We start from the raw sequence: 17,306 nt of genomic DNA, 5'->3' as shown, positions 1-17,306 counted from the left end.
ACATCGATGGAGCATTCAAAACCAATAAATCAACCTGTCCCGTGTATGAAGCACATGACAGTCATCTTGACAAGACACAAGAAGTCAGAGAGAAAAAAAAAAAAAAAGGAGAGGTTCATGCTTGTGAATGAGTGGGAGCGAACTGTGTATGGAGCCAGATAATATTCTAACAATATCACCCTTTTTTAAGAGAGATCATGGTAGTTCCACCTCCCCTGAATTTTGCTTTCTTTTTTTAAAATTATACACATACATAAAGAAAAGAAATGTAACCTGTGAGCATACAGTTGGATTGAACCATAAAAATGTTAAAGTATTGATAGCACACTAATATCCATAGCCATCTGTTTTTTCTTATTATTATACTTGGTCCAACTCGACAAATTGATCTGATGATTTTCAGATATTTAAAAGATTAATCTGATCAAACTTGAATGAGATTTAACCGAGTTAATTTCAATGATTATTTAAAAATATTATCAAAATACAAAGTTGTTTCAGCTTCTTAACTTTTTTGTCCGAAACAACAGGATTAACTTATCAATATTTAATAGATTTACTCGACCAATCTATACCCGAGTCTTGAATAGAAAAAACTAAGAAAGCAAGTAGTAGTGTCACATTCCTGTATGCGGGGCTGGAGGCCTTCGACTATAATTAATCTATTTGATCCTTCCCATTTATGGCACCATAGCTAGCTATGGTGACCTTAGCTCATTTCAGCATCAATTATTCAATCTTACATGCCATGAGAGACCCCAACAAGCTTTGAATTTGAGTGTTAAGTCGGTGAACTGTAAATGGTGTTTTTCCTTTTTCTTTTGGGATCGGAGTTGCAAGTGGTGGTGGACAGCACATGGGAAGGGAACGGATCATGTCAAGATAGAAAGAGCCCACAAGTTACAAAGCAGAAGGCTTGAAAACAAGATGACAAATAGCCAAATAAGGCGAAATGGGTTCACGGGGTGACCGACTGTTTGTATCTAATTAATAAAGAATAATCTATTCTTTAGTCCCTAGGCTTTAAACATTACTATAACTCAGTCCTTCATGTTTGAAAATATATAATCTGGTCCCTTCACTCCTTTCTATTGTCCTCTTGTTAAACTTATTTTGGTTTTTTATTAACCCCGTACACAGTTATAAAATTTGGCTCGACCTGATTAGTCAACCCAATAATTCGATGATTTAGAGCTTGATTAAAGCTAGGTTTCATGCCAAATCAATTTATTATATTAAAATCATATTATTTTAGCTTTTTTTCTTAGAAAAAAATCTTGAAACTTCATCATTAATTTCAAGTGTTTTTTAAAATTAAAATCTAAGTTGACTTGCGATCCAAGTTTTTAACTGGATCAGAAACCGAGATAATAATTACATGAAAAAAAATATATCTACCATTTGTAAATTTAGATTATTTGAGAAAAAACCAACATAGTGACAGTTATAGAAAAAGCAACTCAACACATGTTTTAAAAAAGATGGCTGTCAACAAGAGTGGAGGAACTGGCTTATAGGTTTTCAAACATGAAGGACTAAGTTATAACTTCATTCAAAAACCAAGGACTAAATTAAGAATAATTCACTGCTAGCAAGTAGCAAATCCACTCAACCACACAAGCCAATAATTCACCTCCTATGTTCAACTCTACTGTCTCCCCCACAACCATTAGCCCCGTGCCATTCCAAAAGCTGCAAAACTTCTCTCTCTCACAGGCACAGACACCTAGGTCTGGTACATAGCCCACAATACATTATTTTTCTAAAAGCTAATATACTACGAGCTAGAGCTCAACTGTTGTAGATAGAAACAGGGTTTTGTTTCTTCTTCACTGATCAATCACATCATGTCTTCTTCTTCTTCGTCTTCTTCTTCTTCTTTCAGGGTCCAAATTATCTCTGCGTTGTTCCTTTGTGGATATCTTCAAGGTGCAAATGCAGCAAGCTCCACAGTCAGTGTAAGGAACATATCAAAGACAGAGGATGCTGTGAACTTCCATATATATTATGGACAGACCTTCAAAGTCATCAAGAATGTTGTTGATGGCAAGAGCTACCTTCTCATTCAGGTAAATATATAATTAACGTCTAATCATATGTTTTTTGTTCCTCCATTAGTAACTACGTAAAATTCCAAACTGCTTTTGTTGGTAAGATATATTGCTGAAGCAGCTCTTGCCACAAGTTCTTCTTAGGATTAAAATATTGGTAAAATGTTTTTTGAGTTTTTCAAATTATGTAAGGTAGGATATGCAGGGGAAAGAAAGATTAAGAACTTGTAAATTTACAGGAAGGCATAAATTCTTGTGTATAACTTAGATAATTTAAGGGGTATATTCTTGATATTGCAATGTTATGTCTTGGTAAGTATTGATTTATCCATTTGAAAAATAAAATGTTATATGAATATTCATGATCATGTTCATGGTTGTTCAACTTGTCCGGGTCAATCCCAAAAAATTATTGATTTTTAAGAGAAATTCTTTTTTTTTTCCACAAAATAACATGATTTTTTTAAAAAAAATTAGATTAATATACTTAATTTATGAATTAGCACAGGTAATCTGTTTATAAACATTCAAAAGGATGTTTAATTAATGGGGTAATAGCAAACCTAATTCTTAGAGCAAGTATTATGAGCTAGTTATCCCATTTCTGGTGAGTGATTCATAGGTAGGTTAATTAAACCCTAATCAAATAGTACTTTCAGATTGGTTATTGGAAAATAAAATATTGGTTAGTAGTTAATTTAATTAATTAATTTAGCTAGTATGAATACCAAACAGGGACTTTAGTGTGGACCTAATTAATAAGATATAACCCTAGATTAGCTAGTTAGGTTCAAATTAAGCCTTTTTTTTTTCTTCAGGTCCACTAAAAGGCTGCTGCAACTAACCCTCCAAAAGGACAAGACCACCTAGGCCTCACTGAAATAAAACATGCAAAAAAATAAAATAAAATATGTGCCCTAAAAATTTAATTATAGTAAAACTATATTTATGTTCTTATTTTGGAGTCACATGGCTCCTCCACCCTTTTTTTCCAAGTGAAAAGGGCACATTTAATCATTTTTTGTAATATATAGATAGCATTTGATTATTATTTTAGTATAGAAAAAATGAAGACAAATAACATAATTAGGACACGTTCCATACCCTTTTTGTTTTAAGAAAAAAAAAATTCATTTTATAGATGTCTTGAAGACTATATATATATATATATATATTCTTGTCTTATAATATTAATTAAACACAATCATTTTAATAATAAAAGTTTGTTTGAAAGTGTGATAGAAATTGAGTTTTAAAGTGTTTTTAGTTCAGAAATACATTAAAATAACGTTTAAAAAATTATTTTTAATATCAATATATTAAAACAATTCAAAAACACTAAAAAAAATTAAATTTTAAGCAAATGATATTTTAATCATACTGCGAAACACCTTCTAAATTCTACACGTAAACAATGACATGTCATTTGATTTTATTAAGCGTTTAGCTTGTTATCGATCAAAAAATAAAAACAAGAATATTTTAGTCTATAATAAAAAAAAATATAGTAGATGATTATATGGTTTCATGCAAATCCCTAATCTCTTACTTTCAATTGCAATTAACAGAATAATTCAAGGATGGCAACAAGAACAAAATATTGCACCTCAAGGATCGAATCATTTGTCATCCCTTTGTCAAATTATTCAGCTGATACCTACTCCTTTCCAGGTACATTCTGTTATATATTAAAGCAAAACTAGAACAGCAAGAAAAGTGAAGAAATATACTTGGTATATTTTTTTCATTTTTTATGCTATATATTCAGCTCATTTCTCTTCTCATGCCACTTCCTTTTTCCTGGTTTACAGTGTCCTTCTTGGAGGTGAGGATCATTGGCTTCTGTAAGTTGTAATTATCTTATGATCCTGATTAGGAGTTCCATCACAAGAGATGAATATATATTTCAAGTTGTGTTTCGTCGGTGTCCATGACAGAAGAGATATAAACGTGTGTTTGATTGAAGGGATAGAGATAAAGATATAAAATAAATGTATCTCTGTCTTCATTATTTTTTTTTTTTTTTTTTTTTTTTGTTGAAATAATAATTAAACACTGTTTTATTGAGTGTCCGACCAAAAATCTAGCGGAAAATTGGCAATAATTTTGTGTTTTTTATTTTGCTATTTTTTTTTTTTTTTTATCTTTCAACAGCTGCTAGGCTTACTAGGGAGTATGAAGGGCATTACATCAGATTCCATGGCTTCTGAATGTGCATTAAAGTTGTATGAAACAGGAGAAATAGAGATGATGAACAGGAGTGAGCCTCAACAATTCTCAGAATTTGGTGCTCATTTTATCAGTGTAACAGACCAACCACAAGCATGCAATTTTGCCAACTTTGTTCCTTTAGTAGAGGATTACCCTCTCCAGGTAATAAATGCATAATGCCTCTTCTGAGAAATGTTTTATTTATACATGTAAATTTCATTCAAGCCATTCCAAATTTTGAACCAAAGACTCACACATTAGAATTCTCAAATTCAATCACTGCGGAAATTTTTTCCGTATTAAATACTTATCAAGGCAAAGCTTGATTCGAAACTGCTGATCTAATACTTGTACTATACACGGCAGAGAGCAGAGTGGATAAAGTTCTTGGGAGTTTTTGTAAACCTTGAGACAAGAGCCAACAAAGTATATGATGCAGTGAGTATGGCAGACCACCATTATTTTATTGATGGGAGAAAAGTATTATTGCTTCTTTTATATTTGATTTGATGAGTAAAATTTATTTTCCCTCTGCAGATAAAAGAGAATTACCTGTGCCTGACTAAGGTTGCAGCGAGCAAAAATGGTTCCTTTAAACCCATTGTAGCTTGGATGCAGTATGATAGTGTTAGTATAGCACAAGACCTGAACATGCATTTCTTTTTGTATTTTTGAGTCAATTGTGGAGGTTGTGTTTGGTAATTGTTTTATATATAAAAGACAGGATAAAAAGGAACAAAAACGTATTTGATTTGAGAGATGAAAACATGAATCTTTCTTGATCAATTTTAGAGTAATTTTTTGTCATTTCAAAACACAAGAAGGTACAAGAAGACACGCCCTTTATCTCTATTTTTTCGAAGAAATAATCAAACACTATTTCAAGGTTTTTTTGGTTATGAATGACTTAACCCTAATGAAATTGTTTTCTCTTGCTTTTCAGGGCATATGGTCTTTTACAAAGGAAACATGCAAGTTGAAGGTAACAGAGAACACAAAAATAATTCACCATTTCATGCTCTTTAATGTGGATGAGATGTATTAAACTTGAAAACAGTATGTGGAGGATGCAGGTGGAGAAAATATTGACAACTCTATCAATAAGATCACTTACAACACCTCAAATCCTGATGACTCTGAAGAATTACATGCAATTCTCTGTGTAAGTTCTTCTTCTTGCTAAAAATTATATTTTCTGCTGGTTTCTAGTAATTATCAAGTCTTTCTAATTTGTCTCTAACAAGTTTTCCAAATTCATTTTCTTGTAGACTGTGGATGTAGTGATTGATGAAACGTATACTCCTGACCCTGCCGGCTACAATCAGTCAAGTTTCCTTCAAAACATAGGTGTTGATGACAATTCTTGTTTTGCTTTTATAGCAAATCAAAGCTTGTGGAGATACGATAAAAGAGTCCAAAACTTGACCACTCTTGGTAAGATTTAGTGCTACGTTTTTACTTCTTCCTGTACAGTATAAGTGTTTTGACTGCCCCATCTGAGCCATCTGTTGCCCACCTTGATGAATTATCAATATGAAGACTGGAATGATGGAGCAGTGTCCCAACCTCAATTGGTTTTGGCAGATCTCATTGAAGTTTTGTTCCCTGATGGAAATTATTCAACAACATACTTTAGGAACATTGCAAAGGTAATATACTTCTTTCACTAAGAAACATACAAAAGCTGCACAAGAGTTTTATAATTCTGTATCAACAATTTTACTCTCTACATGCAGGGAGAAGGGGTTGTAAGCATTGATGCCAATATGTGTGAAAGAGATATCTCCACTCCCTTGGAGCCCACGATACTTTCTTGCTGATGCCTAATGCCCACAACAGCACGCAAGACATTGATTCACTCTTTTACAATATTTGTATCAAGCATTAAATGCTACTGATAATCTTTTTATAGCTCAGCAAATAATGTTATTTAACTTGATGATTATTATGAAAGCAGAAGAAAGGTGTGGGAAAGAGCTTAGACAGTGTTTGGCACTGCTTTTTTTTAAAAAAAAAAATTATTTTTATTTTTACTTTAAATTAATATATTTTTTATGCTTTTAAATTATTTTAATGTACTGATTTTAAAAATAATTTTTAAAAAATAAAAAAATATTATCTTAATATATCTTAGAATAAAAAGCAACTACTACCCCCTCTTAAACAACCTCTTAATCTACTATATAAAATGGATTTATCAAACCAGTGTCTCATCTCAATGTCAAAAGACCAAGCAAAAGGACAAAATGCAACAACGAAAATCAGCCTAACATATAATAATTTAACAGCGTTATGTTGTTGCATTTATCAGAAAACGAGGTTCTAGATTCCTGCATGGAACTGTTAATTTGAGGCGCGGGAAATGAAACCGGTGCAGGAGAATGGCAAGGAAGTGTTTCAATGAACTTGTGAATGGACAGAACATGGTTTAAGGTTTTAATTCATTTGTCCTGATGGATTCCTGTTCCAAGATAAGTAGGATGGATCACCAAGGGGCCTGCATAAAGCACATAAACCATCTCAAACACTCACGATGAATATTTCCATCAAAGCTAGAAATATTTACTGTTGTTGGCACAGAAAAAATCGAGCAATTAATAGGATTTTTGAACCATTCTCACCTTGGCTTGAACACATATACAAATACAAAGCATACTGCCAAGAACAAGCACAAGCCTCCAATAGCGATATAAGCTCTGCCCAGGAAACTATTTTTTCCACCTATCCAACTCGTGGTTGAAAGAACCAGCTTCTTTTTGCCTCCAAAACTGTAAGTGTTATAATTATTCTCAATGGTAACCGTAATTGTAGTGTTAGCTTGAAGGTCCTTCTCTATCTTTCCATAAAGTTTTCTGAAGTTTGGCAGCGCTGCAGTACGCATCCATACAATAAGATCTACTTGTTCACTCAACTGTTTCAAGAAAAACCAGCAACTAGATCGATTTAGAAAGGGGAGAAGGAAAAGAATTACTTATGGAATGAAAAAAAAAAGAAGAAGAAGAGGAAAACCAAGTATAATTTAATTGACAAACTATACGAAAAGACTCGAACATGCAGGAAGAAGAGGGAGATACTTACAGGTATGCTTGAATCAAGTTTTCCACCTCCAATCAAGCTTCCACTCTGGAAATTTTTAGGATAGACATCGGAACCAAATTTATGCTCCTGGTCACTTTTCCAAGCAATATTCTTTTTGCTGACATCTAAAACCTCTTTTTTTACCGAAAACCTGTATGTATCATTGAACAAACTCCATGCAACAAGGCCACAAGGAACAATTGGTTGCCCATTTGATGTGACAGCTTCCGGTTTGCAGGTTTCTGTGACACCTTCACTGGCCTTGCTTCGTAACTGTTTATCACTTCGACTTTTTACATATCTGTCAGCAAAATTTTCACATTTCAAATTGCAGAAGCATGTCAAAAGAACCCTGGCACAAGAAGATTCCTAAGCAGTACATTAATTACATGTGAAAAGCAAATTCAACTGTGAGGAGGTTTCCACAATTAATGCAAAAATATCAGTAACCTGAAAATTTTCTTCAGGAAAAAAATTCATATCATAGCAAAGTCGGAAAACCCAATATGTTTCAAAATTTCCAAGTGAAACTTTAATTCAAACTCCTACGAATTGCATATTACCAAATATGGAAATGGGACTATGGGCATAGATCAACAGAACAATCCAGACTCTCAAATGAAAAGAAGCAACCATTATAATGGTACAACTACTTTTTTATCGTAAAATGGTCTACTTATGTACAAGTACAACATCACTTCAAATGCAACCCATATAAACATAGTTTAATTGCAACTCCAACTTTTACCTTGATGATTTTTCTACTTTCCTTGCCATTCTGACGAATACAAATTCTGGGTTCTGGGATTTGTCTAAAAGAAATTTTCTGTGGTGATTTGCCATATAGCAAATTTCTAGCACCAAATTGAGGACTGAGATCTACCTTTTATAGAGAATAGCGAATGAAGGATCAAGCAGAAAAAATTATAATCAAAGAGTGGTCTGTATTACTGGCAGACCATATCAACTACTGAGCTAAATTCAAATTTCAAAATCCATAAACAGCACAAGTGTGATTTGCAGGGGAATTCTTTGTGCATTCCATGTGCCAGCCTAGAAACAGACGAAAAATGGAAAAAGCATTTGGTTAGCAACCTTAGTTATGCTTTTGTACTTTTATTATCTTTTCTAAGTTGAGCAATCAATGGAACACTTTTTCTCTTACAAACTCCCAGTTTCATCATCCGACGTGACAATCCGCACTTTTAACGGTTTTGTATTTTTTGTTCTTTTCATAACTCAAACCTAGATAGCAGCACCAAATGTTAATAGAACATGCCAAATGGAGAAAATTAAAGACCACAACAGGTAGCTGCTCTTCAATGAAAAGCCTTGGTGATATCACGAATGACAATAGTCTATATAGATACATATTTATGATCACAATGAAGTCAATTTTCTAAAGGTGTTAAAAGCATGTACCACATTTGAAGGTCTTAAAGGTCCAAATCAGACAAAAAATTAATTCAACATATATGCAATTAGCAGTTGTAACATCATATTTTCTGAGAATGACAATTTGCTAAGAAAAAAGAGGAAAATAACATTTAAAAATATAATCCCTTAATTGAATAAGAAAAGTTATTGCCAAACATATACCTCACACCTTATAAGGATACACAAAAACCACACAGCAGTAAATATTTCTTCTACTCACCGACGGTGGTTCTGGTAAAAGTTATCAAGCTCGTAATAGATGAAAACAGGACTTTTCATGTGCTTTGGAACCTGAAATAATCTTCAGTCAAGGCATCTTTGAAAAACAATGCAGCTTAGATTAAAAGAAGACAGACACAAATAAAAGAAAGAAGCCAAATTTCTTTAAGCACATCAAGTAAGGAAATTGGACTAACATTAATGGTCATTGTACAAGTCTTGTTAATTTCGCTGGTTTGGATATAATGTAGGCTGTTATTTCTATAATCAGGGGGAATACAATCTTTGTCATATCGCTCCACAATTTCCACCACCTACATGATGCCAGATGGGAAGTAAAAAAAAAGAGCTTCAAGTTAGAGCCATCTACAAAACAAGGCAATTAGCAACATAGTCAAACAAGATTAAAATAGACTTACATGTTCTGATGCATACAAGGAAGCAAGGCCTATAGGGATAAACACAACTCCAACAACAATGAATGATGTAATGACCTGAAAACATTAAAAATAACAGTCCAAGTAATTAAAAAAACAAAGAACAGTACTACACTGAAGCAGAAGTCAAACAGAAATCAGTCGTGAAATATTCTAAACCATACCCATCCCGGCGTTAAAATAGGTTTACAAGCAGGAAGCTCTTGCTGTGTGAATCTAGAATCTGCATCCACCAAGGCCAAACAAACATATGCTCAGAAAATTCTCCACTCATAAAACTCATTGAATAAAACAACACAATTCAGCCCATAATTTGATATTCAAAATCCAGCACCCCAGATTAAAATTAAAACACCAGCATTTCAACAGGTGAAAACATCAAATTTACCAGATTAAAAAGGCAATGCAGGTAATTATATATGTAAAGGACGAAAATTTTAACAAAAACCATTTGTTATTTACCAAAAAAAAAAACTATTTCCCAGATTTGCCATCAAAAACACAATCATAACCTCCCTAAAGCAATCACCTTTACATAAACAAACAAAAACCCATTTCAAGAAAATAAAAAAGATTCAGACTTTCCCAAACACCAACAAGATTTACATAAATGGTAGTGATAATTCAAACCAAGTCAATAGAGAAACCACAAAAATCATAAATTGGAACACATCAAATTATAAAAAAGAAAAGAAAGATGGGTTTTACATACAGTTGGGTTTCTTGTTCTTTTTGGCAGAAACAGCAGCAGGAGAATCATCCTTGCCTCCACCGCTAGAGCTTGTGGCTTCCCCTATCATGGTTTTGTGTTTTTTTAATCTCACCAAACAAAGCCTCAACGTAAAAATAAAATATCAGTTAATATATTGATTGATATTTTTGACAAAGTGACAGCAAAAGGACATCTTGATTTTTTTTTCTTTTTCTTTCTATTTCTCCCCCAATATTTTATGATTAATTATTTTAATTTTTAGCTATTTTTTAAGGTTATTTTAGTTGTCTCTTTGCTTTTTATTGGTGAAAAAAAAAACAAAATAGAAAAAAAAAAATCCATCCTCAAAAGGTAAAAAAGAAAGAAAAAGAAAAGGAATAATCCTCTTTTTTCACCAAAAGAAAAGAGTTAGGTGACATGAGTACTTGAGTAGAACCACGGTTGGATGACTTTTGGATTTTTGTTGATGTGGGCCAATTGACAGAATATTCAGACTTAGATCCAATCATGAGCCCAAGCCCAAGCCCAAGACCAAGACCAAGACCAAGCCCATCAGATGTATTACAATTCATGGAATTCTGTTGAAAATATTGATGCCCAACTCCACCAAATACTGGTTTGAATCTAATTTTGAATTCACATGCGTTATTGATTTTTTTTAGTGATTTTTTTAATAATTTTAATACATTAATTTCTAAAATAAAAAAAATTAAAAATTTTATTTTAATATATTTTCAAACAAAAAATATTTTTAAAAATCAACTATTTGCAGCTTGTGAAAAGACCTCTGCTATCATTTGGTCCCAAAGCTTCCATGAAGCTGAGAGCATTTCCAATCAATGCTTGCAAGGTATTTGGTGATTGTAATTACAGTTCTCCTGAATCTGATAACATTCAGAATTAGTCTTCTTTTTTTTTTTAATGCAAACCCTTTTCTGTTTCCTGTTTCCTTGTTGCAGGAATTAAGATTATGTTCTCATTTGATTAGTGAATTTGGCTCTGAAAGCTCCACAATGACAACTGATGGTGCTTTTAGCTCAACATGGCTAAACAGTCTGTCAAAATCAATGGATTCACCATTGTTGTCCCATGAGAATGGATCCCGAAACAGTAAGTGTTTATAGATTTAGCTAGCCTGGAAGTAAGCTATCTTGTTTTTTCAAGATGGTGGAAAACTTCTGTAAGATGTTATTGTTAAACTTGGTTCTCTACACCTCTCCTAAATGAAGAGAGAAAAGGGGGCAAAACACAGCCTGTAAGCTTGTTGCACAAGCATGCTCAAGGATGAAATGGAAATATTAGACAGGGGACTTGCACATGGTGGACTCTGATTATCCTTTATGAAGGGCCATTGAATTTCTTGACACTGACTTGGTCAATCTTGCAGCGATCTTTTATTTCCCCTGACATTGATGAACGTGGACATACTTTATCATTTGAATGTATATCCGTAGGTATAGCTTTCGACGAGTAGGTAAACTTCTTGTTTCTGTTAAAGCACTATTATTAATCAATTGAAAACTATCTCACACTGAATTTATTAGTTGCACACATTCCCATTTATTTATTTTATTTTCAGTGATAGACTGAAGTTGAATTGTGAAAGTAGAGGATCAAACAGAACGGAAAAACATAACAGTTAACAACAATATCAGGTGGCACAGGATGCCTGCTATGCTGATCCATGCTTCCTTATTACAGCTTAAGCTCCGAAAAACCTGAAAGTAGGACAAAGATGATATGAGTTCCTTTATTGCAGGATCCAAAGAAATTAGCTATTCGGGTTTGTAGTTCATACTTCTGCCATCGCGACTGAGTTCGTTTCATGCTGCATGAGTCAAAATATGCAAGTTAGCTTGCATAAAATGTTAGAAAAGTGAAAAACTTATTTTGTATAATAAAAAAACTAATCAGAAAATAATTGTACTTGCAGAGAATCAACTTCCCTACCTTGCGCTGGACTGTGTTCTGGCTGTTGGCTCTGAGACTGGTGTTTGAGCTTCTTCAGTTGGGATAGGCACGCTCTGTACCTGGAAGTTTCACGTGAGGAACAAGTGAAAATTTTCAATAGTTATTATTACTGATTGTAAAGCTGTAAGCAGAGACTAGAGAGTGCTCTCCATGGTGGCATGTAAGTAGAGAGCGCATACCAGTTCCCTGAATTTAAGATTAAAGAACAACTGGATGTATCTCTGCTTTGCTAGTTTCTGCTCCTTGTTGAGCTGCCTCCAGAAACTATACACGTTACCCATGTTTAACAATTTGTTTGCATAGATCTTCCATGTATAGCTACAAAACAAAGTGAATGAGGTTTCGGTTAGTAAACATGAGCGCGCAAGAACACGAGGATGTTGTCTGCGACAAGGGTAGTTACCATTCATTTATCCGTTTCAACCCCTCCAATGAATACTTATTCCAGTGTCCGGGATCCACCTTGCACTTCTCAAAGAAATCAGCGATAATGTTGCTCGACTCATCTCCATTTTTTGGATCAATATGAAATCCTGAGATCCCATCGACGATGATTTCAGACGGGCCTCCTTGATTGGTTGCGAAGGTGGGCAATCCGCAGTTCATAGCCTCGATGACGGTGAGTCCAAATGCTTCATAGAGAGCAGGCTGCACGAAAGCTCCCTTTGTATCAGCGATACAACGGTACAGTTCTCCATTGCGCTTCCTATCGGTCTGAGCTGCTATCCATCTGATCTGACCCTTGAGTTGGTACTTCTCTATCAATTCATGCATCTTCTTTATTTCAGCCATTTCTTCTCTGTCTTTAGATTTGTTTGGATCAAAGAATCCACCAACTATAACAAGATTAACTAAACCTCTGAGTCTCTTGTTCTTCCCGTACCACTCGGTTAGTCCAGTAAGGTTCTTCACCGTATCGAGCCTTGCCATTGAGAAGATAATAGGCTTCTTCTTGTCCTCTAGATATCCGCTGTTATTTAAATAAGTTCATATAAGATGCTGGGTAGTTTTAATTGCTCTCAATGACAATCTAAAGTAAATGATTTCTGAGTACTTACATGTGTTCGTCATTGACCACTTTGCTATACAACAATTCTTCAATGTCAGGATTAAACTGCGTGAATCGACTCTGTTTCTCTGTGTGTGGGAAATAGACAGATTGGTCAGCCCCGGGTGCAGCAATGTTAAACTTTGGATCAAAGACATTGACACCGGAAACAACTCTACAGAGCCCTGGCAATGTGAATGCAGCATGGCTCTCATACTGTCCAGTTCTATCTTTGCTGCAATAATGTAACATAGGGTCTCAATACATTTTTATAGGATAGTTTTGCTCTGATATTTAGCGGAAGAAATTTGGAATCACTTGACAAACTATGGTTTAATACAGAATCATTCAGAGAAGTGTGGACAATTTTCTAACCTTCCTGCAATCTCTTGATATGTACTTGCTATGATGAAATCTGTCGCATTCATTGCAACTATATCAGCCATAAACTGGCATGGGAAGTGATACTTGGATTCTAATTCCTTCCATTTGACATCAGAATTTTCGTACTTTGTCTTCTCCAAAGCATGTGCAATAGTTGCCTGAGTTATCCCAAGTTTACCAGCCATGAGAGTTGCTGCAAAATTCCCATCAGTGTAGTTTCCGATGATGAGATCTGGCTTTCCTTCCATGAGGTCTAAGATCTTGGTCGTAACTTCCTGATATAAAAACAGACAAGTACATTCAGTAATAACAGGAACCCCCAGAACATGAATGAAGAAAGATTTAAAATGAATCATCAGATGGTTCAAAATATGCCTGGGTAAACTTCTCGATATAGGGATAGACATCGAAACGTGAAACCCACTGGCGGAGGACCCTATTTTCTACCCTAAATGGCACCCTGAGGATGTTTGAATACTTGGTGCCATCAATTGCTTCGAATTCCAGGTTGCACGTTGTTCCCCGAGCATCAGGAATGAGTCGCGTGGCCTGTTTAGGCAAGGACATGATTAGACAGACTCCTGCAACCCTGATTGGATTAGTCACTCCTTGAGGGCTGGTGAACTTACCACAACAATTTGAGGTTTCACATTTAGGCCTTGTTGCTTAATCCTAAGAAGCAATTCCTCTTCCAAGGCTTTCACTTGATCTAGAATGTAGACCACCTGTTTAGAGTAGTTGCACAGGTTTGTGATCAAGAATATCAAGTACCAGTAGACTTGTTTTACTGCATTAGGGAATTGAAATTCATACCTGTCCGCCTGTATCTGGCAAACCGAGGACATCTGCTTGACCAAAGTAACCATGAGGAGAGAAAATGACAACATTAAATACTGTTGGTAGCCTGCTAAGAAATTTCTCCATGTTCATTGGATCCGGTGCTTGAAGTACTTCTGAGAGACATCTCATTGTCTCCTTCACTCTTTCTGCAGTATCACCCCACCCCTTCTCGAAGCCCCATTCTTTGAAGCTGTGAAACGAAGAACATCAATTTCCAGGGTCTACATTGTGAAATTTCAGTGTCTGATGGCAAAAATATTCACCTTATCTCAAAATTCTGATATGGGGTGTCCTTGGCAAGTCCTGAGAGGTAGACTTCAGCAACTATCAATGCCATCTGCAGCTTTCCGACGGTGCCAAGGGTCTCATTTATCATAAGTTTCTGCAAATTCAGAGGCATTAGAAAATCAAATATTCATGCATTGCAATCCTGAATAGAAAATGAAATTGTTTCTTTCGTACTTCTCCTTGACGATTCAGAGATAGCAAGTAATCCACCAGAGGCTGAGCATTCTCCAGGCGGCCGCTTAGCTTTGAAGTTACAAACTTTGAAACAAAACCAAGCCCATTTCCAATGGAAGAACTTAAGGTCAAGTGAGGCACAGAGAAATCAAATGCACCGAAATCGACTTCCAAAGCATTAGCATCCTTCGCCCTGCAATGACAACAGGTTTTTTAGTAGAAATCAACAAGGTAAACCCGGTGTGATACTGACTAGACAGAAGAGTGCATAGCATACCAGTTCTCATCATATATCATTTCTTTGAATTTTAAGTAGTCTGTAACAGTGATGCCCTCTACTGAAAGATTAGCAGAGTTCACCTTCACATATTCCCAAAATCCGGGGCTTGGTCTAATGGAAAAAGCTACATATGGTGGATTAACAACTGCTTCCTGCAAATTACATGTGATTTCTCTTAGAAAATAAAATTTATGAAGCTGCTGTATAGAGATGAGACTCAAACTCGAGCCCTCACTTTTATTTTACAAGAGTACCAATGAGCTACAAGCTACACATAAGTTGACACAATATAGGAGGATGGATACAGAAACATAAAATAAATTTGTTTTTGAAATAGTTTTGAAGTAAATTTTTATCATTTCAAAACAAGAAGAACATGGAAACATGTCTTCGTTGTCTCTATCTTCTTTTTTTATTTCTAAACAATAAACAAACTCTACATAAGAATAACATTGCACTAATTTCTTAATTTCAAGGGTAAAAAATGAAACCCATGAAAGTTGAAGGATGAAGTTGTCTCTTACCAAGAAGAAAGAACCAGAGAATACAAACCTGAATGGAAAACCAAATGTCCCCTAGTAAACCTTCCAAGACCCTAGTTCTTTCAACCTGATCATCAATAACATTCTCCATCTCATCAAGTAATTGTTGAAGCTTCATTGTTCTCCTTCCCTTCTCAATGTACTTGGCAAAACATTTCTTCATGTGATACCTGCTTTGTTTCAAGGCTTCTGGCATGTTGTCAGCTATGGAGTCTGACCTCTTCAAGGTTGCCATTTTGTAACAACACTTATTTTTTGTAGCAACACGAAGTTTTGAAGGAAAGAAAATGATCACGAAAGGCTTTTTGATCAACTCCTCTTTAAGACAACCAATTTATAGAGCAATGGTAGGTGCATGAAAATGGGTTTGCTTCGGTTGTAATCAAATGATTGGCTTTGAGACTTACTCTTTTTTTTTTAAAAGGGAATAGGTCGATGGACGATAGGTGATAGAAGAGGAAAAGGAACATTCTTAGTAAAGAAAAAGAGAAGGGAAAGAAGGGAATTTTAAGAGTTACATAGAGATTCTTGGTTATAAAAGAGACTAATCAAAGCAATCCTCAATATTCTTTTCTTTTCGAGTTCCTAAGATAGGAACAGGGAAGAATTCATAGAAAAAGAAAGACGAGAGAAGGAAGGAAGGAAAGGTAGCCAAGGTCTTTCTTTGTTTTTGTTTTTAATTTTAATATTTAAAAGATTACAGGTCAATTAAAGTTTTTAGTTTATACTTGGTTAATATCTTGGATGAAAAAAAAAAACATGTAAAAATATATAATTTAGAATGATAATAAAACAATTTTTTATCATTTTAGAAGAAGAGTATATAAAGAATTAGAACAAGGAATAATGGATGCATCAGACACAAGTCTTATCATTTGCCAATTGCAATTAACATGTGATAATTTATTGGGACATAATGTTGGAAAACAATGGGGTTTGGTCTGTTTTTTTTTTTTTTTTGGTGGGGATTTTGCTATAAATTAAGCAAAAGCAATGGTAAGTGGTAACTGAGAGAAAAATAAAATAAAATGAAAAGGTTTGGTTTTAGCAAGCATATTGGTTTTTCCCTTTTTCTTCTGCTTTTGTTATTTGATAAGAAAAGTATATTAATTCTTAAAAAAAAAAAAAAAGGAGAGATAAACATATGAATTTTGATTATGGATTATGGATGAAGCATTGTCACCATTAAAAGAGCTAGATCAAAATGACTGGGCTGTGAGAAACATGGAAGGGTAAAAAATAAAAATGAATTGAAAAAGATATGGTGTTTCTGCCGCATAGAATGCCTCTTGTTTCTGGACCTATCTTCTCTTCTTCCTTATAGTATTGTTCCTCTTTCTTCCAGTCCAATTCCTCCTGGAAAACTCCCTCTGGTTGCTGACTTATGGGTGCTGGAATAACCAATCCATATAGATTATTATTTTTGGAAAACATGGAAATATATTTTTGGAAGATACATCCACCAATTCTGACCCAATGCAGCAGTAAAGAGAATCAGAGGTAGATTGCAAACATCAAATGGATAATCCCTATAGATTATAAAAATCTGGACTACAACTTATCATCGTTGATTCTGCAAATTATAACTAGTGTATCATCTCATCTGTATAGATCATAAAAAGTAGAACAAGGCA

The 17,306-nt window shown here is 34.5% G+C and overlaps 3 protein-coding genes across 3 annotated transcripts; 1 reads left to right on the top strand and 2 right to left on the bottom strand.

The window, feature by feature from the left end:
- The first annotated feature begins 1,632 nt into the window (after positions 1 to 1,632).
- Positions 1,633 to 6,243, top strand: LOC18106550 (uncharacterized). Its single transcript, XM_006372418.2, has 12 exons — positions 1,633 to 1,730; positions 1,886 to 2,069; positions 3,620 to 3,722; positions 3,863 to 3,876; positions 4,206 to 4,424; positions 4,629 to 4,700; positions 4,800 to 4,889; positions 5,206 to 5,244; positions 5,320 to 5,424; positions 5,531 to 5,696; positions 5,802 to 5,911; positions 5,999 to 6,243. Exons 1-12 carry the CDS (start codon positions 1,639 to 1,641, stop codon positions 6,080 to 6,082), a joined length of 1,278 nt encoding a protein of 425 aa, XP_006372480.2. The 5' UTR covers positions 1,633 to 1,638; the 3' UTR covers positions 6,083 to 6,243.
- A 178-nt stretch (positions 6,244 to 6,421) lies between these two features.
- On the bottom strand, positions 6,422 to 10,366 carry LOC18106551 (ALA-interacting subunit 3). Its single transcript, XM_006372419.3, has 8 exons — positions 10,146 to 10,366; positions 9,598 to 9,656; positions 9,416 to 9,490; positions 9,194 to 9,310; positions 8,998 to 9,068; positions 7,341 to 7,641; positions 6,884 to 7,173; positions 6,422 to 6,759 (listed from the first exon to the last, which is right to left on the bottom strand). Exons 1-8 carry the CDS (start codon positions 10,231 to 10,233, stop codon positions 6,699 to 6,701), a joined length of 1,062 nt encoding a protein of 353 aa, XP_006372481.1. The 5' UTR covers positions 10,234 to 10,366; the 3' UTR covers positions 6,422 to 6,698.
- Positions 10,367 to 11,516: 1,150 nt separating this feature from the next.
- On the bottom strand, positions 11,517 to 16,068 carry LOC7461280 (sucrose synthase 5). Its single transcript, XM_024588693.2, has 14 exons — positions 15,683 to 16,068; positions 15,128 to 15,282; positions 14,851 to 15,043; positions 14,652 to 14,770; positions 14,362 to 14,578; positions 14,178 to 14,273; positions 13,924 to 14,097; positions 13,540 to 13,823; positions 13,175 to 13,399; positions 12,520 to 13,086; positions 12,296 to 12,434; positions 12,096 to 12,175; positions 11,944 to 11,973; positions 11,517 to 11,863 (listed from the first exon to the last, which is right to left on the bottom strand). The coding sequence occupies exons 1-14, from the start codon at positions 15,905 to 15,907 to the stop codon at positions 11,848 to 11,850; spliced, it is 2,520 nt and encodes an 839-aa protein (XP_024444461.1). The 5' UTR covers positions 15,908 to 16,068; the 3' UTR covers positions 11,517 to 11,847.
- Positions 16,069 to 17,306: the final 1,238 nt, after the last annotated feature.

The sequence above is a fragment of the Populus trichocarpa genome, chromosome 17 (genome assembly GCF_000002775.5).
Source record: "Populus trichocarpa isolate Nisqually-1 chromosome 17, P.trichocarpa_v4.1, whole genome shotgun sequence".
Taxonomy (NCBI): domain Eukaryota; kingdom Viridiplantae; phylum Streptophyta; class Magnoliopsida; order Malpighiales; family Salicaceae; genus Populus; species Populus trichocarpa.
Note: the sequence above shows the minus strand (reverse complement) of the source record. Positions and strands in the feature narration are given on the sequence as shown.